Source organism: Cimex lectularius, unplaced genomic scaffold, assembly GCF_000648675.2.
Source record: "Cimex lectularius strain Harlan isolate CLEC.00 unplaced genomic scaffold, Clec_2.1 scaffold134, whole genome shotgun sequence".
Taxonomy (NCBI): Eukaryota; Metazoa; Arthropoda; class Insecta; order Hemiptera; family Cimicidae; genus Cimex; species Cimex lectularius.
The window spans coordinates 556,789-582,262 of record NW_019392747.1 but is presented as its reverse complement, the minus strand read 5'-3'; the positions used below and the strand labels follow the sequence as shown (position 1 = coordinate 582,262).

General features: G+C 32.7%; 3 protein-coding genes across 4 annotated transcripts in view; 1 reads left to right on the top strand and 2 right to left on the bottom strand.

Annotated features, from left to right (window-relative positions):
* Window positions 1-25,474, top strand: part of LOC106670192 (neuropeptide F receptor-like) — a 381,879-nt gene that overhangs the window by 222,694 nt on the left and 133,711 nt on the right. The gene's annotated exons all lie outside the window — the stretch shown is intronic.
* LOC106670194 lies at window positions 2,016-7,983 on the bottom strand. The gene is made up of 3 exons (XM_014400299.2): window positions 7,940-7,983; window positions 7,762-7,869; window positions 2,016-2,358 (listed from the first exon to the last, which is right to left on the bottom strand). Exons 1-3 carry the CDS (start codon window positions 7,952-7,954, stop codon window positions 2,098-2,100), a joined length of 384 nt encoding a protein of 127 aa, XP_014255785.1. The 5' UTR covers window positions 7,955-7,983; the 3' UTR covers window positions 2,016-2,097.
* On the bottom strand, window positions 19,002-24,043 carry LOC106670193 (histidine-rich glycoprotein-like). Its single transcript, XM_014400298.2, has 3 exons — window positions 23,913-24,043; window positions 23,724-23,819; window positions 19,002-19,768 (listed from the first exon to the last, which is right to left on the bottom strand). The coding sequence occupies exons 1-3, from the start codon at window positions 23,913-23,915 to the stop codon at window positions 19,100-19,102; spliced, it is 768 nt and encodes a 255-aa protein (XP_014255784.1). The 5' UTR covers window positions 23,916-24,043; the 3' UTR covers window positions 19,002-19,099.

Here is a 25,474-nt window from a genome sequence, read left to right as displayed (position 1 = left end):
ACAATCAGCCAACACAGTATTTAACAATGATTTATCCATATTAATTATTATTTAAAATAAGACAGCTTTTCGGTTATACTTAATGAATAAATTTCGCTGATAATACGACGAATGTATTTAGAATATAATATCTATTTATTCAATAATCATTAATGTGCTTACCTTTCGATTTATTTTTATTTTATCTGTTACTATTTTATATTATTCGGAAATCGTCAGATGCAGCGTGGTGTGACGTAGGTTTTATAAAACATTTTCTTTATCGTGCCAACGTTTCGATCTTTATTGAGATCATCTTCAGGGCTCAAAGGGTTTGTCTTCTGTGTAATTGTGCCATTCTTGTGTGTCGTGTTGAGAGTTTTGTTGAAATGCAGACAACAAAAACAATCAAAAACCACTTTAACTTCACAAATGCCGCACTAACACAACTAAACACCAGAATTAACGACTGGGCAGACTCAACACGACACACAAGAATGGCACAATTACGCAGAAAACAAACACTTTAAGCCCTGAAGATGATCTCATTAAAGATCGAAACGTTGGCACGATAAAAAAATGTTTTTCTGAAACCTACGTCACACCAGACCGCATCTCACGATTTCCGAATAATCATCTACTAACGGTCACTAATCACCACACACTATTTTATATGTCATTTTTTATTCGCAACAAAATAAGTTTTTTTTTTTACTTATTAATTTTTTGTTTTCAGAAGTCACCAAATAATTGTATTCATTATTGGCTGAAATTTCTTTGTCTTTAAACAGGTTGGCGAACGTTTTTAACAAATTGACCCCAATTTTTAAACAGTTTTGACTTTATTTGTGCATGCATTTGATTTATTTAACCTTCAGATCAAACGAAATTTCTGGCACTTAAATTGTATTTCATTTTAATTATTCTGGAAATACACTCAAAACGATAATCACTCTGATTTTCTCTTTGTTTCATACAATATATATGTATTTTTACCGTTGTATTAATTACAATTACCTGTTTGAATGCAAACCTAATTTAACAAAATCAGAAATTTATGACTTTTAATGAAACTTTTCTTTCCAACCATTATTATTTAAAAATATCTATTTTTTAATTAAAACTTATATATTTCTGATCTCGTTTAATTCGATTGATATACAACAAAATACGACTGTCCGTTTTTTTGTCTTTGAGTTCATAAAATGTGCTTTCTTGGTGCTCTACTTTATAATTTATCTGGGTTGCGACTCTTAGCATGTTAATTTAGTTAAACTGCAGTAACAAATATTTAAAATTTTATTGCTTTATTAAAAATACCACTGATATATTGTAACTAATATATTTTCTTATATTATGGAAATTTTCTCTAATTCAGATATATTTTTGAGCCGTTAAAGAACATACTACTTCGGAGGAGTCGGTGGCCGCAACGGTTTAGGCGTTGACACGGCGCTCATCACTGTAAGGTAAAGGTATCGGGTTCGAATCCAGCGGCCCTGCATTCGAACTCGACATACTTACAAATGGGCTTTTTTTTTAAAACATCGGCACCCTGAGGGTTGATGTAACCTCTGCTCTTGCGAACCATCGTAAAAAAAAAGATACTCTTAAGGTTTTTGGTGCTTCATGGTAGGGAATATTTCTAAATTAAACGGCAACGTTATTGCTACTTTGAATAATAATAATTATAATATTGAATTATAATATTAACGTATTCAAGAGGAAAGGGAAATATCATCGTGATGATAACTGGAAATGTATCTTTATGCAATAGATGAAGGATAAGCCATTTACTTACTTTAAAAGAGATTGTATACGAAACAAATTTTGTTTTTAAACCTCTAAACAATTTCAGTTATTCACACAAATTGTTAAAACATAACGTATTAAACGTTGAACAGTGATGATTTTTATAGATTTTTTCTTGAAATCATAAATAATATTTAAAGGTAAAAATAACCAAATCTAGCTTATTTTTAACAAAATATATATTTAGAGTTAGGTAAAATATTTACCATCTTCAAGGTCTCAATTATAAATATTATACAAAATAAATTAATTTTTTGAATTTTACATTATAAACTTAGTTTTATGTACATTTAATTTTGTGACAGTCTAATAAGTATATGGCATCGGTGTCATGAAAGCTGGTCTTTTTTGAAGATGCGGTGCAACAAATGGCACCGTCTTCCCTGCTGCCCCGTTGACTCTGTTGTAATCGATTGCCAGCTGGTTGGCGGTATTCTGGCTCATGAAGTAGTAGCTTTGGGCCGTTCTTCCTCTTTGCTGGCGTCTGAGGAGCTCTTCGAGTAAATAGGGGTAGTTGAAGGCTTTTTCGACGTTGGTCGGCGCCTGGGAGTATGCAGAACCGTTGTCCTTGAACAATCATGCAGCGAAAAATAAGAAAATTAGTCGAGTTTTGTATCTGTGAGTATTTTGTCGGAATGAAATAGTCAGGTGGCCAAGAATAATAGACATGAAAATGAAGAAAGGTTCTATGAAATATGAATATTTAAATATTATAAATGTTTAACAATAAATAATGAAGTCCCTTTTTCTTAGTTATTAGATTTACAAAGCCAACATGCAATGAATGTAATGCTGAAAGTAGAAACATAGGAGGTTCGTGTGAACAGGTGGAAGAATGGTTGTTAACGATGATAATTAAATAATATCGATCAAACAAGGCAATTATCAACAACGCCTACAAATTTTTTTACAGAATTCGCCACTATAAATTTTATTTAAACATTTAAATATAGTCTATATAAGGTCTTGGTTGAGATAAAAAAGTCAGTGTCACGAGCGGGATTCGAACCCACGACCTTCGGCTATATACGCCGCTACTCTACCACTTGAACTATCGTGACTTCGAACCTCGGGTTCGAATCCCGCTCGTGACATTGACTTTTTTATCTCAACCAGGACCTTTCATAAAAAGAATAATTAATTGAAAGAAGTAACTTGGTCAATTGACCACTAAAAAACATAAATGGATTAATATTTAATTAGTATAACGTCCGACCGCATCTCACGATATCTGAATAACTATCGATTAACGGTCACTAATCTCTACACACGAAATTAGTATAATATTATTTTAATAATAATATCCTCTGCCAAACTAACTTTTTATCTCAACCTACAACCGTTGGAATTTTGCCATTTTCAAATATCGTGTAATCGGGATTGGATTCTCAGCCACATACGAAGTAGCCACGAGGAACTGTTTAATGAAGTGATGCATCTTTTACTTATTAAATATTAATCCGTTTTACGTTTTAGTGGTCAATTGACCAAGTTACGTTTTTCAATTAATTATTCTTTCTATATAAGGTCTTGGTTGGAGGATCGAACTCACAAAAGCTCAAGTGGTAAAGTAGCGGTGTATTTAGCCGAAGGTCGTGGGTTCGAATCCTGCTCGTGACACTGACTTTTTTATTTCATCCAAGACCTTATATACAAAGAATAATTAATTCAAAGAATTAACTTGGTCAATTGACCACTAAAACGAAATTAATTTAAATATAGTTTATAAACCCAAACAGTATGTGTTGTACACTCGTGGAAATATTGAATTTGTTAAGAATATATTAGTAACATTCGGAGTATATTTCTAAAAAATATGATACATTTTCTCAAGAATAAAAGTTTAGTCGTCCGGAAGTGCTTATTTACATGTTTCCACATTTTTATAACCCGTTTGCATTACACCCATGTTTCGTAAGCGTCTTACACGATCGCCGCACAGGTTACGCGCAGAGCGTACCGAATCGCTTTCAACCAATTTTCTATATTTCAGGAGATCCTTAGATATTTTTTTTGTCATACCGGCTGTAAAAACTACAATCCGTGACTTTATCTAACGGCCTAGAAGAAGAAAGTAAGAAAACTTAGTTGTTTCTACTTTCCACCATAAAAATTTACGGTCAAGTGATTAAAAAATTGATTTTGAAAATTGACGCAAATCCATATTTAACGAGCTAAATATAAACATTTGCTGGGATTAGTCTGTAACTTAACAGAGGACAATACGTGAGAAAATGTGTACCAAGATTTTGAACGTACATAAATATAAAATGATTCTCCTACACTTAAACCAAGGTCCAGCTTGAAATATCACTTTCCTCTTTAAACCTTTTTGCACAATGGGTGAATATCTTATTCATTCGAAGACAGAACTTGCTACTATTCTTTCTTTCTTTGCCTACCTTCTAAATAAATTATAAACTTTCTCCTCTCTTGAGTCTTTCTATATTCTATAGTAGCCAGTATTTCCGCCCAAAATCATAAATATACGAGATGAAGTGCAAGGAGGTAAAAGTGTCACAATATGCATGACTGGAAACATGTAAAATAACTATTTGCTGATATGATGATGACCTATTATCCCACCTTCAAGAAGGAAGAATCATAAGATTAACTGTTGAGGTCAAAATATAAGAAAACATATTTGCTGATATTTTAAATTTTGATCGTTACCGATCGTTTTGGTCTGCCTAACCTCACTGTATTTGCAATATTTTAAACATCGTTTTATTTCATTCCTGTTTCATTTAGGCTCTATTATGAACCTTCTATTTACTCACGCAATCCTACTTCGGCAATTTCAATATAATTTATGAGGTTGAGATGGGAAGTTGTGTCCGATTGGATCGAAGTCACGATAGCTCAAGTGGTAGAGCAGCGGCGTATTTAGCCAAAGATTGTGGATTCGAATCCCGCTCGTGACGCTGACTTTTTTATCTCGTGGGAATGCGAGCAACAAACTAGCACCCAGCAGACTTCGACTCTAATCGTCAAAAAACTTATCCAGTTGAACTCACCTCACCAAAAAGCACTTCAAAAAACACTGGGCTGACAAAGGGACGTCCTAGCTTCCACAACACACCACTGTCATACACTTATTAAACCAATATACCTCAAAACTTCGGTTTTTTCCCGGAGCGGAAATTCTTGTTTGTTACACGTTTTATAGTCAGGTGATCTCTCCTCAAACTACCAGTTATTTGTAAAAATATGGAGGTAAAAGTCTAAGATATGCATGACCGGAAACATTTAAAATAACTATTACCTGATATTTTGAAATTAGAAAATTGATATTTAGAAATTAGGCGAAGGTCGTGGGTTCGAATCCCGCTCGTGACACTAACTTTTTCATTTCAACCAAAATCTTAACATAAAAAAAGATTAATTAATTGAAAGGAGTAATTTTTGTCAATCAGACCACTAAATATAATGGCTTTAATATTCATATTATTTAATTTAATTATTCAAAAATCGTGAGATGCGGTCTGGTTAGATGTAGGTTTCAGAAAAACATTTTCTTTATCGTGCCAACGTTTCGATCTTTATTGAGATCATCTTCAGGGCTCAAAGTGTTTGTCTTCTGTGTAATTGTGCAATTCTTGCGGGTCGTGTTGAGAGTGCCAGTGAGATTTTGCTGTTTTATGTTTATATGCGTTGATTATCGAAACGTTTGCACGATAAAGAAAATGTTTTTCTGAAACCTACATCACACCAGACCGCATCTCATGATTTCTGAATAATTATCAATTAACAGTCACTAATCACCACACATTTAATTTAATATAAAATGTTTGTTTAATATAAAATATAAGTACATGAAAATATGTTTATCGATTGTGATTCCATTAGTTCATTATTTACAAAAGCAATGCATTATTTAAATAACAATCCATAAAAAAATGAGTTAATTGATTACTTTTTTTAATATCGTTATGTTATTAGTTGGAATTTATTATTTTTTTATAAAAAATAATAGCAATTAACTTTCGATTATTGAAAAATGTTCGCTGATTACTGATTTGTTTAAGCTCAAGCTTCACAGGCATTCACCCCTACACGCGTGTTCAGATTTGACCTTATATGCTCTCGCAGTCTGCCGACAATTTCAGCTTTTGTAATTTACAATAAATTACTATCAGGCCTCGATAATCTCCAACCCGGGTATTGGCAGTCTTGTCCATCCAGACGCTGAGGTTGGGTTGCAAGGGCCACCATCAACTGCTAAGTGCTAGATCATTTTAGCACCTACCGCAATCAGTTCCTCTATTCTCACTCTCACTCAATCTTTAATGCATTCTTACTTATTTACATACAATTCACTCAGCAAGTGGATTACTTCATATTCCTCCACCCTAAAAATATTTTATTGGGTTTAGTAGTTAATATTTTATTGATATAAGTGTGCTCGCATGTAGAACTATATTATTTACTAACAAATAATAAAACTGAAACGTGACGTCTGCTTACAGTATGCTTTGATTTTGTTATCTTTGAATTTATCCCTTAGAATGAAAAATGGTCAGAGTGTGAGTGAATTGTTTCAAAATAATAAAAATAAATAAAATTAATAATAAAAATTAATGTTAATAGACAGTATCGTTTTTGTATTTTCAAAATTTATATGTTGTAGCTGTATTTCTTTCTTTATACGTTTCACGTAATGTGAATTTGAATAGTAAAAAAACAAATTTTTGAACATACCCTGCATTTTTTTAAATTGTGAAATTAAGTAATTTCAAAAAACACAATATTTTTGTCTAATTGCGAGTGGCAATTAAAAAAAAGTTTTTAACTGTTTCTAAAATTATTACAGATTCTGGCTTGATGAGAAAACTTTACATTTTTAATGTTTTATTTAATAGTTTAAAGTTCCCATAGAAGTCTAAGTCCAAAGTATTCAAAGGATTAATAATTGAAGCCATCTATATCAAAAAAATACCAATTAACCAATAAAACACGGGCACTCTCAACACGACACGCAAGAGTAATTCTGCATAATTACAGAAAACAAACACTTTGAGCCCTGAAGATGATCTCAATAAAGATCGAAACGTTGGCACGATAAAGAAAATGTTTTTCTGAAACCTACATCACACCAGGCCGCATCTCACGATTTCTGAATAATTAACCTGCAAAATTGCAATTTAGAAAGTAGTTTAAAACAGATCGTTAAAACCCTTTTAATCACATCTTTAAGAAATTTCATATTTTAATTTTTACGTGAAAAAGGCAACCATTTAAAATATATTGTTTATTAATTCACTTTGCTTGTTTGGATAAATCTTAATAATTGTGTAAACATTACAAACAGTAAATTTTGCTTGTCGCGAATCCACTGAATCAAAAGTCCAGTTTAAAAGTTTTACAACCAAAAAATCTTTACCAACTTTTATGAATGTTTTAATGGTTTTGTTTTGAAAGAAATGAATACAATTTGGATCGTGTGATTTTAATAACAATAACTTATACCCTGGTTTAATAAAAATGCATATTCATAAATTTTTACCCGTTTATATTCAATATGACAATTCAAGTTTATTTTCCGACAAAAAAAATCGTTTAAAAGTATCTCTTTTAAATTAATCTTAAACTAAATTATTTATCTAGTAGAATTTGTGCTCAGATGCGTGTTTAGAGGCCGAAAGACAATTTAAATATTTATTTATTTTATTTATCGATTATTTGAGAAACAACCTATTTTTTTGTATACAATTAAATTTTGCTGTTTGAAAATTTGAAAAACGTTATATAACAAAAAAGCCAAAGAAAAAAGTTTTTATTAAAAATTAAAATTCAATACGTAAAGATCAGATTAGAACGTATTTGTCCTCTTTATGACCCGGTTTCTCGGTTCACAGACTATTGAACATAATTAAATTTTGAGCAATTACACTGACCAGATTTTTAAAAAAATTTAGTAGGTAAGGAAAGGAGAAGTGCGTTATGAATGTTTTAGTAAGTTCGGCTTACTTGATCGTCTTGCTGTAGAGTTCCATATCCTGGAGGGAACATGTAAGGGATCCTCGGATCCGATGGGACGATAATCCCCGACACTAAACTCACCAAAAACACGAAGATCTAGAAAATCCATATTAATATCGCTGTTAACAGTTCGAAAACGTTGAGAACTTGTAGAAAATCGATTTACCCAATGAAAGTGCATGGTCGGAGGGCTGCGGTAAACTGGATACGCGAGGCGACCGTCGTCCCCTTATATGTGTCTATCCGGTCACAGACCAGTAGATACAAATGGACAATGGAAGGCGTTTAATAATTGAAGGACTTGCGTCCAAATGCGTCAGTTTTTCGCCTGAACCTTTTGCCAAAGTTTCGTGTCTGTTTCAGACACCATTTAACCCGATATTTGAATAAAACCCTGAATTAATTTAATTGTAAACGTTCTATAACGAATTGTTTCGCTCCGACGCGAGGTCACCACCTCGCAACCATGAACTCACAGACACTTTCTTTTCTATTAGCCTCCACTGATTGACAACATGGGAAATTCAAAATTCAAAAGAGAAAGAGAGTGAGAGGGAAGAAGAGAGACAGAGAGAGAGAAAAAAAGAGAGAGAAAGAGAAAAAGAGAGAGAGAAAGAGAAAAAGAGAGAGAGAGAAAGACAAAAACAGAGAGAGAGGGAGTGAGTGAGAGGGGGGAAACAGAGAGGCAGGGACGAGGAGTGGAGAGGGGGAGAGAGAAAGAGAGAGAGAGAGAGTGATAGGTAGAGCGAGAGTGAGTGGGGGAGAGGGGGAGAGACAGAGATAGAGAGGGAAAGAGAAAAAGAGAGAGAGAAAGAGAAAGAGAGTGTGTGCGTGTGAGAGAGAGAGAGAGAGAGAGAGAGGGAAACAGAGAGACAGTGTGAAGGATTGGGGAGGGGGAGAGAGATAGAAAGAGAGAGTGATAGGTAGAGCGAGAGAGAGAGTGATAGGTAGAGCGAGAGAGAGTGGGGGAGAGACAGAGATAGAGAGGGAAAGAGAAAAAGAGAAAGAGAAAGAGAGTATGTGAGAGAGAGAGAGAGAAAGAGAGAAATAGAGAGGGAAACAGAGAGACAGTGTGAAAGATTCAGGAGGGGGAGAGAGATAGAAAGAGAGAGTGATAGGTAGAGCGAGAGAGAGAGTGATAGGTAGAGCGAGAGAGAGTGGGGGAGAGGGGGAGAGATAGAGAGGGAAAGAGAAAAAGAGAAAGAGAGTATGTGAGAGAGAGAGAGAAAGAGAGAGAGGGAAACAGAGAGACAGTGTGAAAGATTGGGGAGGGGGAGAGAGATAGAAAGAGAGAGAGAGTGATAGGTAGAGCGAGAGAGTGTGTGAGAGGGGGGGAGAGAGAGAGATATATTACAAATTAAAATCAATAAATATAATCTTTTTCTTTTAATATTTAGTTTCGAAGACCACCTGCCTTATTATCACAAGATACATTTTTTCTTAACTTTTGAATTTTATCATTAATTACATGCAGCCCTTCAGTACTACCTACCATCGGCGGGTATTAGCGGACGCAATTTTTGTTGCTAATTACTTAAGTAATGTTTTTTATGTGATCATTTTTGTGTGTTTATGTTGTTTTAAAATGAGTGATGCTGGTAGTGAATGTGATTCAGTTTACGATAATATTTCCACATCTGATAGCCGATCCTACAAGGACGTGTGCACTGTGTAATAAAACACGACACTATCGTCGTAAAGCGATTCGACGAAAATCGCAATACTTCTGCCCCAACTGTCAGGTGGCCTGTGTGTGATACCTTGCTCAAAGCAAATCACTCAAAACTTAAATTGTAATTAATTTGTTATTAGTTTTGCATCAATTTATTTGTACATTATGTTATAAATGATGTTTACATTTTTAAATAACAATAATCATAAATGTTTTAACTGGTATATTGCAAAATTTTTATGTTTTCACTTGCCCGAATTTACTCCTGATAATAATGTAACATATTTGAGACGAAAATTTGGTACAAAATAAAAGTTAATTTAAAAAACGTGAAAGGACTAAATTTTACATTTCATAAAGGATAGAAATCAATCATTAGCAAAATGGATGATTTATTGTACAAACTTCAGAAAAAAACTTGTAAAACAAGAGGTAATTAGTAACAGATAATTAGTTCAAAAATCTATCCATTCTTAAAATATAAACTTTAGACATGTATTTTACTAAATTTTTAACATTTTTTTAAATTTGTTTACAACTGAGCAACAAGTTGAACTTGAGTATAATGAACCAGCGAGCCTACTTTTTTTTGTTTAATTTGTATATTTATTATTATTTATTAATCCGTTCCCATTTTCAGATTACTCATTTTCGCATCGTTAGTATTACTTTACAAATTTTACAATGTTATAATATACGTTTATTTGTTTATATATATATTATTATTTAAACGATTTAAACATCATAATATGACAAGTCTAATAATCCAATCAGAGACCTGTTCACAAACCTACCCCAACTGGCATCCTTCTTTCATAATTTTGCTCTTTATCAGCGGCAAACGATTTTTTTTCTTCGAAAACTTTACAATTTTGAAACGCGTGCCTTGAATTCTGTTCTACACCTCCGAAGGGGTACTCCGAATTACCGATAATTTTTAAACATTTTAAATATGACCGATTTTTAACATGAATGGTCGGTATCATTGTGGTTTTATATGTGCGGCTTGTATTAGTTTATTTCATTTCTTTTAAAGTTGGTATATATTCCCTTAAGAACCTTTTTCAGCTTTGGTCCATTTGGTCCAACCTATCTTTGAAATCTTGTTTTATATGTACGGGTAAGTATTTTGATTAATGTTATTGAAATGCGTTCTTGCTGCTTCTTTTGCCACCTAGTCCCCTTTCTCGTTTACGTCATGCCCCGCATGGGCTTCTAGCTTAATATAATATTCCACTGACTTCTTATCCTTAGTTCCCATAGATTTTCCATATACATTGAAATGTCAGAATGCACTTCTTGTGATTGTATATCACAGCCACAGAATTTGTATTATCAATATTAATTAATACCAATTTATTCCCCAGAAGAATATACCTAGATGCTATCATACATTTAATAATTTGAATTTGTTTTCCTTCTTGATAAACGACCAATCATGTTGTTTCATAGCCTTCCGTATCATCAATTTTGCTTCCAACGGCTTAGGATTTAAAATAAACACTGGTTGGACTGTTAATTCCTAGGTCATTTTTAATCTGACAACAGGGCAGGTTGGGGTGTTATGGATTTAGACTAAACCTTTTTTTTATCTTACACTTCAAAGTTTGATTATGTAAATTTAATTAAATGAGCATAAATGGTTGTTTATAGATATAAAAAATGTGTGGTGATTAATGACCGTAAGTCCAAGATTATTCAAAAATCGTGAGATGCGGTCTGGTGTGATGTTGTGTGATGTTTTCAGAAAAACATTTTCTTTATCGTGCCAACGTTTCGATTTTTATTGAGATCATTTTCAGGGCCTGGGATTTACAACCATCGTTTAAACTTAACCAATACATGTAGGATGTGGAAAAAAGTGAATTTAAACAATGCCAAAAATATATTTTTTATATAAGAAGCCGACGTCTTATACAAAAATGTCTTTCTATACCGACTTCCTTCCCCACCCCCTCAAATTCTAACATATATAAACACAAAACAGCAATATCTCACTGGCACTCTCAACACGACACGCAACAATGGCACAATTATACAGAAAACAAACACTTTGAATGAATAGAAATACTTTGACTGAATATAAAAAAATATTTGTTGCATTGTATAAATTCACTTTTTTCCACATCCCACATGTTTTTGTTAAATTTAAACAATGTTTGTAAATCCCAGGCTCTGAAGATGATCTCAATAAAGATCGAAACGGCCACGAGATAGAAAATGTTTTTCTAAAATCTTTATCACACCAGACCGCATCTCACGATGTTTGAATAAGATATAAAAAATATTATTTTTGGCGTATTTATTTCATTGTTGGCTAACAAAAATGTTTTAAGATGTAATTTCGTAGGATTTAAAAAGATAAACGAAATACTGCTTTTTTATATTTTAAGAAATATTCTGAAAGCAAACTAGGCCAGAAAATGGTAAAGACTTGGATTTGCCCTCATTGTCGTAATTCTAGCATTATAAAACCCTTAAATACAAACTTTCGTGGAAATCGGTGTAATTTTTTTTTAAAATAATTTCGACATCCTAATACTGCGTGACTTACATTCCTATTGCAGGCTCAAACTTCATTTTTCTCAAAACTTGGTAAACCGATTTTCATGCTTGATAATCCGTTTTAAAGAAAATGTCATGTGCATTTCAGAATCATTATCAAACGTTAAAATCGCATTATTATTTCCATTTAAACAACTAGGTTAATTTCTGACAAATAATTTTCCTATTTGATTTTTTTTAATCTTTTATGTATTTGTATGGTATACACATCTCTAAAAACCTACGTTCATCTACTTTCAAATGATATGCGTGACGTTAAAATCCTTTTAGCATTTTATGAATTATAGCTATTTAAATCAGATATTCCGATAACGACTTTTAAAAAAAATTTGGGGTCAAAATATCGATAAATTTAATTTCAAACAAAGTTTATATTTATGGGTCTCTAGAAGTGCTAAAACCAAATTTCATATCAGTTTCACGTAAAAAAATTATGACCTAGTTCATTGAACAAAAAAATTTGGTTTCTAGAAATTCTTTGGTTATTGATAAATTCTGATACCTTTTACTATATTTTTATTGCACTCTACATACTAAACGCTATAAAATGATATATTGACATAGTTTATTTGAGCAAGTAGGACGCCGAAACAAAAATATTTAAAAAAACGGAAAATTTCAACTTACAAACTTTTTTTAACGAAACCAAGGCGTGTTCATAAGTAGTAGCAGATACGGGTCTAATATTTTGGAGTCACAAAAAAGGTTTTGTCCAAATCTACGTCACACCAACCTGGTCGTCCCCTTGTGACCTGGATGTGTCCATAATATAGGCGGTAGATCCAAATCTCGTTCACATTGAGGATAAGTACCGCTCAGCGTTATTTTTATGAAATGTCACGGTTCGGAATAGACCGACAAAGATTTTCCAATTCTTTATATTAAAAATAATTGGGGTGACATAAGCAGGTGAAACCTGCGTGGAACGACACGGCCAGAAAGGTACTAAATGATCCTGAAAGATCTTTTTGTGAACTTCTCAATTTATTTACATTATAAAACGGGACCTTTATAAATTATATCCATTGTACCTTTTCCTAGACCTCGAAAGATATTTATTTTCTCCGGGCCGGATTTGCGAAATTCAGTGAGCCCTTACATGCAAAAAGACGTGTGCATGAGATAGCCATCCATGGATTCCATCCGTCTGTTCATTGGTCGACCATCCCTGGAAGTCTACATTAACCGAATGCCCATCTTCCCTTCAGTCCCCGACGAGTAATTGCGGGTAACGTTGCAAATAACCATTACTTGATTAAGCCGTTTTTGCGATCCCATTATTTAGAAAGAACCTTTTTGTATTGGCATTGGACATGGTCGGATATGAATGAGATTTTTAAAGTCTGAATGAATTGTAATGTACGAGACATAGGATTAACCTTAGACATTGGTGTCAATTTATTGAAGATCTCTATTAATAAAGTGTGTGGTGTTTAGTGACCGTTAGTCAGTTATTCGGAGATCGTGAGATGCGGTCTGGTGTGACGTAGGCTTTAGAAAAACATTTTCTTTATCATGCCAACGTTTCGATCTTTATTGAGATCATCTTCAGAGCCTGGGATTTACAAACATTGTTTAAATTTTACAAATACATGTAGGAAAAAAAATTTATACAATGCTAGAAAATTGTCGATTAAAAAAATGAATTTATACAATGCTAGAAATTTTAGATAAATAAATAAAATTTTATACAATGCTAGAAAATTTTAGATTAAAAAAATGAATTTATACAATGCTAGAAATTTTAGATTAAAAAAATGTATTTATTATTATTATTTAATCTAAAAGTTTCTTGCATTGTATAAATTCATTTTTTTAATATAAAATTTTCTAGCCTTGTATAAATTCATTTTTTTCTTTTAAACTAAAATTTTCTACCATTGTATAAATTCATTTTTTTAATATAAAATTTTCTAGCCTTGTATAAATTCATTTTTTTCTTTTAAACTAAAATTTTCTACCATTGTATAAATTCATTTTTTTAATATAAAATTTTCTAGCCTTGTATAAATTCATTTTTTTCTTTTAAACTAAAATTTTCTACCATTGTATAAATTCATTTTTTTAATATAAAATTTTCTAGCCTTGTATAAATTCATTTTTTTCTTTTAAACTAAAATTTTCTACCATTGTATAAATTCTTTTTTGTCTTTTAAACTAAAATTTTCTAGCATTGTATAAATTAATTTTAGTTTAAAAGAAAAAAAGTAATTTATACAATGCTAGAAATTTTAGATATAAAAAAAATGAATTTATTATTATTATTTAATCTAAAATTTTCTAGATTTGTATAAATTCATTTTTTTTTCTTTTAAACTAAAATTTTCTAGCATTGTATAAATTCATTTTTTTTTCTTTTAAACGAAAATTTTCTGGCATTGTATAAATTTACTTTTTCCACATCCTGCATGTATTTGTTAAATTTAAACAATGTTTATAAATCGCAGGCCCTGAAGATGATCTCAATAAAGATCGAAACGTTGGCACGCTAAAGAAATGTTTTTCTAAAACCTACGTCACACCAGACCGCATCTCACGATCTCCAAATAATCTATTAATAAAAACGAACCAGTAAAGAAAAGAAATCTAGAATTTAAGTTTAGATCGCTTGTAGTATTTTTACCAGGTGGGATATTATAATCTTTGTATTTCAGTCTCGTACAGGGATTTAGCGTAAGTCGTTTGTCGAGTGAAATTTTCGTGGGATCGTACGTGGTTCGAAACGGGAATATGAACATGTTTGAAATATAGAAGAGGGTGGTATTTATTTTTTTTTTTTTTTGCCACGTTTAGAGTCAGTAAATAGTTGTGAGTATCATCGGCAAAGGTAAACGGGGAAGTGTTAGGATGAATGGGCAATCGTCAGGGTAAATTTTATACAGGAAGGATTACAGTCCGCTGACCTGCGGGACCCAGTCAGAAGAAGTGAGTAAATGGAGAATAAAGAAGTGTTTTGGACAACTTGGAACTTACGATCTGTAAGATTTGATCGTGGGTAGATGTTCTTGATCTTCTACAGAAAATTCGGGTGCGGAACCCGGTCAAATACCTGAGATGTGTCTTAGAAAACACCAGGGCAGTTCTGCTTCAGCTCGAGGACAGTGGTAATTACGTCTGTAACTCGTAGAAATAAAAATTACAATTAAATCGAACAATTACGAAAATCTTACTGTTGGAAAGTTATTTAATTATATAGGCGTAGTTATGCGTACTTAATAATTTTCCCCTAATTTTCCCTATTATAACAAAAAGGTTGATGGGTTTGTAAAAGCTAGGAAGTAATGTTTTGATTAGTTTTGTTACAAAATAATATATGGTACACCAAATGAATTAGAATTGCGTAGTGCTTAGGTCAGCGTTGAATTAATAAGCTCGGGAGATTATTGCTTTTTGAGGGAGTTGAGTTAGCATATAAAAAGTAGAATTATGTTACTACTTAATTTCTGTGTTCTAATAATGTTTAAGATCTCTTTAAAAACGTATGCATGCATGTGACTAAGTACAGGGTGTCTCGGTAATCAATTCATTAACTTCACCAGCAGATTCTACGCCCCAAATGGAAGAAAAAACATCTATAAATCAGTGTCAGATTCTCAACCCTTTCGCAGATATTCAACATTTTGTTTTTCAATTATCTGTATTTTTGGTCATAAATAAAAATGAAATATTCCCTTTTGTGGAAAACCAAAACAGTCATTACAAACACCGTTATATTTGCTTTAAAAATGTCCCTTTCTAGAACTTTCAGTTTAGGTTTTAGTAAAAAAAAAACACTAAATCTTTTTAAACACGCTAAATTTAAAATTAGTCAAAAAATTAAATCTGCAACACTCATTGGAAAAATTCACGGTAGAGAATGTCAGGTTTCATAAAACCTTGTTCGTTTAATAAGCTTTCTAAGGTTTAACCTTCTCCTTAATTAGATCGAACCAAATGTAGAAATTGTACGCTAAATGGGAAAAATATGACGACGGTGTGAAAAGGAGAATCGGGTTAATAACATTTCAACTTTTTGTCCTGAGCAAAATTCATTTTTCAACTTGAATTTAATTCAAAAACAAACAAAAACATAATAAAGAAACATAGCTACCAAGGTAGAAAAATAGGACAAAATATCTACAACAAACTAAACGAAAGAAGAAGAGAATTCAAAGTAGTTTTTTTACGAGGGTTCGCAACAGCAGAGGTTATATCAACCCTCGGGGTGCCGGAGTTTTTGAAAAAAAGACCATTTGTAAGTATGTCGGGCTCGAATGCATGGCGGCTGGATTCGAACTCGGGACCTCTACCTTACAGTGATGAGCACTGTGTCAACGCCTAAACCGTTGCGGCCACCAACGCCCCTCCGTGTTTATTGTTTCGCTATTTTGTGTTTTGTTTGATTTTTACGTTGATTTGTTTCTTTTTTATGCTTTTCAAAATAAATAGTGCAAAAGGTACAAGTAGATTTATAACGGAAACCGTAGATAGATGATAAAAACATAAAATGTTGAATATCTGGGAAAGGGTTGAGAATCGCACCATGATTTATGTTTTTTCTTTTTTTAATTTTGTGCGTAGAATTTGCCGATGAAGTTAATGCATTGAATGGAGAGACACCCTGTAAATTATAATTGGCGGATGTCAAAATAGAAGAATTCATGATTGTAAATAAAAAAGCTTATGTAAGCAAATGTATATGGGAACGAATGGCGAAATAAAGAGCAAAATAGGTAGACATGTCAAACAAAAATAGTATGAGTTCTTATGGGCACAATTAATATTTTCTGTTCGTCGAGGAAAGCACTCTGTTTGGATAATGTCTAAATAAAAAGTTCTATTTAATGTATAATTTAGCCAATAATTATAAAATTCCACTAATAAACATGGTACAATTTTTTCTACCACTCCATCAAGTATATCTATCTAGATTAATATTATTTGCAAGTGAATATTTGATTTATTCATTTACGAATAAGATAATTTTGTTAGGCATAGTTTATACAAGTAAATGTAACATTTATATACAAAAAAATAAACAATAGAATGAAGCTCGAAAAGACTATAAAAAAACATAAGAAAATGGAACATGTCCATCTGTGGCAGATCGGATTCTTGTAAAAAAAGTGTATACGAGAAGTGAGAACGAAGTGAGAGAGAAGGGAATGGATTAACAACCACAACATATAAAAACATGATTTTTCGTAATTGCAGCAAAATTGTTTGTATATAACATTAAAATATGAGAGGAGTAAGCTAAGAGGGTCTTGAAGATAATTATATTGTCTTTTTACATAAAATCATCCATTCTGAAGATATAAATTTTTAATTGACATTTGAAAAATTAAAAAATTTCCAATTATTTTTTGTCGCTTTTTCCAAATCATAGACCGAAGTGAACAAACGAGGAAAAATCGTTTGTTCGACGGTGATAAAGTGTATGGTGAAAAGCTGAGAAATGGAATGGATTTACAACGTGCTCGATCGTTCCTTTTCGGTTAGCAGGTGGGTTATCAGCAAGAGAGAATTCTGCTAAAACTAAAAAAAAAAAAAACCGTATGACTTAAAAAATAAAAACAGAAATCACAATTCAGTAAAACTCAACATTAAAACCATTCGCCAAAAATGGGAAGCTTAAAAACAAATAAACGCGCCCGGCGTAGCTGCGAAGTTTGGCATCATCAGTTGAGATTTTTCTCTGAAATGGCCAAGGTGATAATCTCAATCTTGAATGGGAAATATTTCAGTTTACCACTCAAGATGTCAGCTACCGCAAGGACTTTGAAAACACGAGGCTTCACATTTTGTTCGTGACACGGCAAAAATTGCTTCAATTAGCCTTGGACGTGATATCGCGAGCACCAATATTTACAGGGAATAACACTTTCGGAATAAAGGAAGTACAAGTCGTTTTATGCAATTATTACAGTCCAATTCAATGATACTTCTTCGTGTTAATGTTTGGCAATAAAATGGTCAAGTATTAAAGTAAACAAATTGAAGACTCACGAGTTAAATAAAAAAATTTATTCGCAATACATACTAATTANTTGTTGTAGAATAAAGACAACAAGCTGTATTTAAACTTCACTATTGTTAGAACTTCTCTTTCTTACTCACCCTCACTTTTCCTTTCTCCCTTTCAGCACCCTGAATCTTTGTGTTTCTGTCTTTTTCTCACACATTCTCCCAACTTTATAGACGTAACTAGTAATCCAAAAGAAAATTTTCTTTTACAACTACACATCTGGCTTTGTTCACAAAGTTGATAGATAAAAAAAAATTTAAAAACTAAAAAATCCCCTATGGTTTCTTTAGTAAATCACTTCTTCATAAAAATCTATAATTAATTTCCTTCTTGAAATTGTAAGCAATTAAAAAAAAGATAAATTAAAATTTAGATGTAGATGTATTAGTCGGGTGGGTATTAAACTGCGCCTTTTAAGAGCTGTTGTATACCGCGTTCTGTGTTTATAGCACGCCGGTGTGTCCTATATCATCAAACTTGATTAGTAAGCCCGGTTTCATTGGTAATACTGATTTAAGTACTACTACTCTGGTATTACACTCTGTTACACATGGCTTTCTGATTTTAAATTTCTGTATTAAAACAAAATGTTTTTAAACTTAAAGTTGAAAATTGCTTCATGGACTGGTCAATAATAACATGACCTATTGTTAATAAACACTCTCAACACGACACGCAAGAACGGCACAATGACCCAGAAGACAAACACTTTGAGCCCTGAAGATGATCTCAATAAAGATCGAAACGTGGTACGATAAAGAAAATGTTTTTTTTAACCTACATCACACCAGACCGCATCTCACGATTTCTGAATAATTGTTAATAAAATTGTAATTTTTTTTTATTGAATGTTTTTGTTTAGGTATTTGTAAGTTTGTAACTGAAGACAGGAAGATACTAGTAACGCGTGATAATGTTACTTAATAAATACTTATACTAGGAAAGGACGTGTATAATGAAAAATCACCATTTTCATGTCGGAAATATTTTATTTTTTCTTCATTAAGTAAATAATTAAAGTTAAAAAATTAGTCAACAAATATAGATCTATGAAATAAGGCCAGTGGCACCTAGTTCGCGCACTAATTGCGCACGTTTTCCATGACTTGGTAATTGCTGTGTTTCTGTCTACCTTGGCCTCGATCTTCAGAATTGCCGCCGCGGTATTGATGGCGTTTGTAATAAAGGTCACGTTTCACCTGTTCACCATGCTGGTACTGTCGGTCGTAGTGTTGGATCTCGTATTGGGGCTGCTCGTAGTGGTACTGCATAGCCCCCTGAGGACGGAAAGCGTGACGGAAGTTGGCGATAGACGCCGCGGAATTCTCTTCGTGCTTTTCGCCCTCTTCCTCTTTTTCTTCGTGTGCGACTTCCTTGTGGACGTGGTGTACCGAAGGCGAATGATGATGAGACACTACGTACGGCTTGAATTCAAGATGGTGTTCTTCCTTTTCGTGATGCACTGGTTTGTGCACTTCGTGGACGTGTCCGTAGTGAACGGCGTGACCTCCTTTGTGGTGTTCTTCCTTAGCTTCGTGTTCCTCTTTGTGTGGGTGGCCTGATTTAGTGACAACCGCGTTGAATCCGGCGTGTTTATCAGCTGTGTAGTGAACCTCTCTAATAGTGCCATCCGCTTCTTTCAGCATGTAGTATCCATCGACTTTGTCGCCCTTTCGGCTTTCCCTGTGGCTTTTATAGTCCCCGGTTTTATGATCTTCCACTTTGTATTCAAATTTGTAATGTGGCTCGTGCTGCAATTAAAACATAAATATTTTTATTGTTCTATACCTTTTTTCTAAAACTAAATTTTCAGCAAAAATATCTTAATGAATAATAACTCTATTATACAATTAATTAATGAAGCAGATATGGCGTTTAAATTTACTAAAAAGATGTATCCAATATTTAAAATAACTAGTTAAAAATAACCATAATTTCTGAATTAATACCTCCATTAGTTTTTGTGGTCCGCTTGGCCAAATAATATCTTTCAATTAATTAATCTGTATTTAAGGTATTGGTTGAGATAAAAAAAGTCAGTGTCACAAGCGGGATTCGAACCCCGCTTGTGACACTGACTTTTTAACTCAACCAATACCTTAAATACAAATTAATTAATTAAGATTACTATTTAATATTCAATAAATAATTATTTCGAAATTGAAGAGATGCAGTTTTTCACGGAGTACGGAGTTCAACTTCAGCGGTTCGGATCATAAAATCCTTTTTACCGAAATCATCGGCACAGTTCTCTTCGAATACATTATCATCACATTCACAATAATAACCAAATGAATTAAACATGTTGAATATTGAATTAAAACAAATCACTCTCCGTGAACGTAACACTTCCTCGCGCTTTCTGATTCAAATAAGAGCATCCGACTAGGTATGCGATTTTTCTTTGATGTCATTTCATCTTTTCTCTTATAATCCGCAAGTGGAAATCCTTTCCCTTTTTTCCTCTGCGATGTAATAAATCTCACGGATTTATTACACACACTTTCTGGCTGACGGTCGACTTTTTTTAAAACAGCTAATCCGAACGACAATCAAATGTACGTAAATATAAACGGACGGACGGTTTTAAACCGGCCGAGAGGGTTTATGATAAATTCCATTAACATGTACATCCCGACATTGGGGTTCTGTCAATGTCGAAATTGACTGGATAATATATATAATCATTTTAATATCAGCGACGAATCACATATGCTAAAACTGGATTTCGAAATGTCCAAAAACAATTGGTGCATGCTTTACCAAAGATAAGAATTATTATTCCGTGCTTTCAGTAAACCACTTAATTACGATAATTCTGAATGTGTTAATGCGAGCTGTGTAAACTTGGCAAATAATAAAAGCTACCGTATTTTCACTTTATATTAACTTAAAAATATAATTAATGGTTTTTTTTTAATCGACATTCAGTATCCTTGATTTCTTGCTGGATATTATATCTCTTTGTAGGTCAGGAAACAGAAAAAAAACTATTTCTGGACTGAGACAAGCTTTCCTTAATTATATTAATATCATCAGTCTTGCCTGATGATGTTAATATAATTTACGAAAGCTTGGCGCATTTCAGAAATAGTTGTTTTTCCTGAACTCCAAAGAGGTACGACATCGAACAAAAAACCTTCACAATATATCTTATATTTACTTATTTAGAATATGACCAAATATGATAAGCACAATTGCACAGATTTCGCTCACATTTTGTAGAAATTGACTCGATATCAGTTTATTTACATTTAAAAAAATTTGCAAAATTTTATTAAGCCCTTTGTAAAATTGTATCGATTTCTGTAAAACTGAATGTTGACATATCCAAAATAATTGTAATTTGAAAACTCCCTTACAGTTTTCAAATTTAAATTCTTATTTAATATTCATAAAAATATCATATAAATAAATACTAAGTTATTATATTTAAATGCTAAAATGTTATTTAAGAAATTCTGTACTGTATAAAAGGAATAAATTATGTGCCACAAGATTTATGGAAAATACGATGGGATGAAACAAATATTCGCACACCTACGCGTAAATACCATTGCCTGTATTTTCAACGGTGCAGGTCAATTTTATATAGCATCTTTTATTTAACACTATTTTTATTAAAGTGTAATAATATTTTAAATTCCTTTAAAAATGTTAACGTTTTTTTTCCAATTTGGATTGAATTAGGAATTAGGTACCTTACTGAACGCGTACTTTGTTATATACGCGTTATACCGATCCTACAAATATTCAAACGTACCGCAAAAAAAAAATTATATATATAAACAAAGTGGGCACTCTCGACACGACACGCAAGAATGACACAATTACACAGAAGACAAACACTTCGAGCCCTGAAGATGATCTCAATAAAGATCGAAACGTTGGCACGATAAAGAAAATGTTTTTCTGAAACCTACATCACACCAGACCGCATCTCACGATTTCTAAATAAATATATAAACAAAGATGAAATTACTGCTGCATTTTAGCACCAAAGAAGACATTTAAAAACTAAGATTTATATTTTCATCTTGTTTGTTTGTTTATTGACCTTATAAACTTGTTTCGTTCTGAATTGGTCCATTAAAATAAAGATACGAACCCACATCATTTAAGGACATAAAGCTAATTTTAATTTTATTTTCAGCCTATTAAATTCACTAGTTTTTGTGGTCCGCTTGACCAATTAATATATTTCAAAAATTCAATGTATTTAAAATGTCAAAAAGGAAGGAAAATTTAAAAAGCGGGGTTGAGATGGGAAGTTAGTGTCCGAGTGGATCGAGGTCACGATAGCTCAAGTGGTCGACCAGCGGCGTACCAAGCCGAAGATCGTGAGTTCGAATCCCGCTCGTGCCATTGACTTTTTTATCTCAACTGAAAACCTTAATTAATTGAAATTTATTTCCAGCGTTCTCTGTCAACCTTAATAAATAGAAGTTTCAATTTTTTAGTAATTAATGGTTATAATTATTTTTTTAAATAACTTTTTCGCGTAAAGTTGCTAATATTTTTTCAAATTCTAGCTCACAACTCTGTTTTACGGTCCCTAAAAATATCCTGCATGTTGTACAAAACATACTATTAATAATGAATTACTAAACTATAGTTATTTTATCGTAATATGAATCACTGGAAATACTGAAAAGCCTGATAATTAACTTAACAATACATTTACTGATGGATTTAAGCAGAAACAAAATTTTAAAAGCGGACATTTTTTTACTATTAACCCTTTATATTGTTTTCTATTTACAGTACAACGTTATGCAAATATAAAAACGTTAGCATATATTACGTTTTCTAATCTTCTTATAATAATTTTGAGTATTTCTTAATTACCTTGCGTCCCATAAATCGAACTACTTCTAGTACTATCATATAAAATTTAGCATAGTGTTACTTGGTAATCGGCAGAATTTTAGAAAGTGTATAGATCTTTGTTTCACTTATTCCTATTTTAATTTTATTAGAGGTATCGTTTATTTTGTTAGACTCGTTGTAACTCTAGAAACAAAGGATATTAAAAACTTCTGTATAAGAACACACATCTTATATGTAATATGTAATCTAATATTATAGAAAATTATTCTTTCTGTGTGAAGTGAATGTTCAGGTGAAAAAAGATTTGAGATGGAAATATGGCAAAAAGGCGAGAAAATTCAAAAGGTGGGGTTGAGATGGGAAGTTAGTGTCCGAGTGGATCGAGGTCACGATAGCTCAAGTAGTAGAGCAGATCGTGGGTTCGAACCCCGCTCGTGACACTGACTTTTTTATCTCAACCAAGACTTTACATAGAAAGAATAATTAATTGAAAGAAATAACTTGGTCAATTGACCACCAAAACGTAAATGGATTACAGAATATGATTGTGTTACATTTTATTAATGTGATGTAAACGTTGTGCTTTTTTACAGCAAGAAAAATTTGGCAATTTCTAATATGTACTATTTCTAATAAACAATTAGAAACAGTAATTAAAGATTAAATGATTTGGCCCTTATGATTGATTCTTCTATGTGAATTATCAAAATGGCCATTGTGTTTTACACAATGAGAATAGATTTTTTTTAATAAAAGCCCTAATCAATGAAAATTTAAAAAATGAATATTATTTTTTGGCACTTAATATTCCGCTAGATATCTTCTGGCAATATCGTGTTGACTTATTTTTAAGTTATTTCTAAGAAAAGCGCTTACATGTTCCTCGTGTTCATGTTCGTGATGCAGCTGCTCTTCGTGATGGTGCTGAGCGAGTACCGTTGCGGCCAGTAGCAGACATGAGATCACACGAATCTGAAATAAAACACAACCACACCACAATTCTATTAAATTAATATAACAACTTTCTCCTACTCAGATCCCCGAAGACAATACAATTGAACTGACCATGGTGGATGGTTTTGCAGACACTGATGCTCTGGTGGTTTCCGCACTCGCTTATATACTCGAAACCGGGATCCACTTGACTGGCCCGAAGAATAATATTTCTCTTAATTATGTGCAGTACGTTGAACTGACCGAATGAAAGTTTTATTAATGCATTAAATAAATAAAATTGGATAATGACCTTTTTTCCAACAAAAGCGTTATATCTAGGTGCTTTAAATTACACGGCTGCTAATCACCCCAAAAAATCTGCTTTATTTTTGACACAATCGCCTCTAATCGCTACCGATAAAAGGTTTTTGTTAAGCTCTCTTCCTAATTAATTGCTTCTTATAATAATTAATCACCTTACGCTCGGCTTAATTTATAATTTCATTCCTTCATTCCAAGAAATTCAGTTTTTTATTACTCTGCGTTCAATGAATTGAAAGAAAGAGGCTTTCCAATTGTAATTATAAAATTTAGAACCTAACCACAATTTATACCAATCTAACGATTTGGAGAATGATCAGCTGATCTTAATAATATGGATGCTGTACAAGCGTGCACATACACTGCCTATCAAAAAACCTACCAGCTGGTTTTTGCACGAAAAAATGGCCAAATTTGGTAATGCATATTTTCATAGCGATACAAGTCCCAGAGACATGGGCCAGGTCTCATTTTTAGAGAATTTTACGCTAAACGAGTTGGTTTTTAAAATATTTTCCTTGAGATTCATGAGTAAATTAAAAAAATCGGGAGCATGTTAATTTTTTCACTTATTACGAAAAATCTCAAATTGAGTTAATGTATAAGCATAGCTATGACGTGTTGAAGCAATAGCTTTATGTTTGGTAAAATCGGGAAGGTGAGTGGTCCGTTTCTCCTTAAGCATGTAAAAAACCACTTATGCCCAAAAATCGCGAATAACTCGAAAATGGTTGGGATATCGGGCGAAGTGGAGGGCGGCCAATTAAAAGCTTATTAAAATTTCCTATCGGTTGCTATAGGGCTCCGCTCCAGGACTATTTCCAGGCTCCACACCTCAATTTGAAGTTTTCGTAAAAAGTGCAAAAATTAACATGTTCCAGAATTACAATTAATTAAGGTTTTTATTTGAGATAAAAAAATTCAATGGCATGAGCGGGATTCGAACCCACGATCTTCGGCTAGATATGCCGCTGCTCCACTTGAGCTATCGTGACCTCGATCCACTCGGACCCTAACTTCCCATTTCAACCCCACCTTTTGAATTTTTCCCTCCTTTTTGCCATTTTTCAAATGTCGTTTAATCTGATTGGATTCTCGACGACAAATGAAATGGCCACGGAGAGCTTAGTGAAGTATACTTCATTTTAAATCATTAAATTCACCAATTTCGTGGTCCGCTTGACCAATTAATGTATTACAATTAATTAAGGTTTTTAGTTGAGATAAAAAAAGTCAGTGGCACCAGCGGGATTCGAACCCACGATCTTCGGCTAGATATGCCGCAAAATGTCAAAAAGGAGGGAAAAAATTCAAAAGGTGGGGTTGAGATGGGAAGTTGCTGTCCGAGTGGATCGAGGTCACGATAGCTC

Bases quoted from the DNA above. Each gene is read 5' to 3' on its own strand.
- LOC106670194 (XM_014400299.2), bottom strand. The intron at 2,359-7,761 runs GTAAGCCGAACT...TGATTGTTCAAG, and splicing joins CTCTACAGCAAGACGATCAA to GACAACGGTTCTGCATACTC.
- LOC106670193 (XM_014400298.2), bottom strand. The intron at 19,769-23,723 runs GTAAGCGCTTTT...TTTTAATTGCAG, and splicing joins AACATGAACACGAGGAACAT to CACGAGCCACATTACAAATT.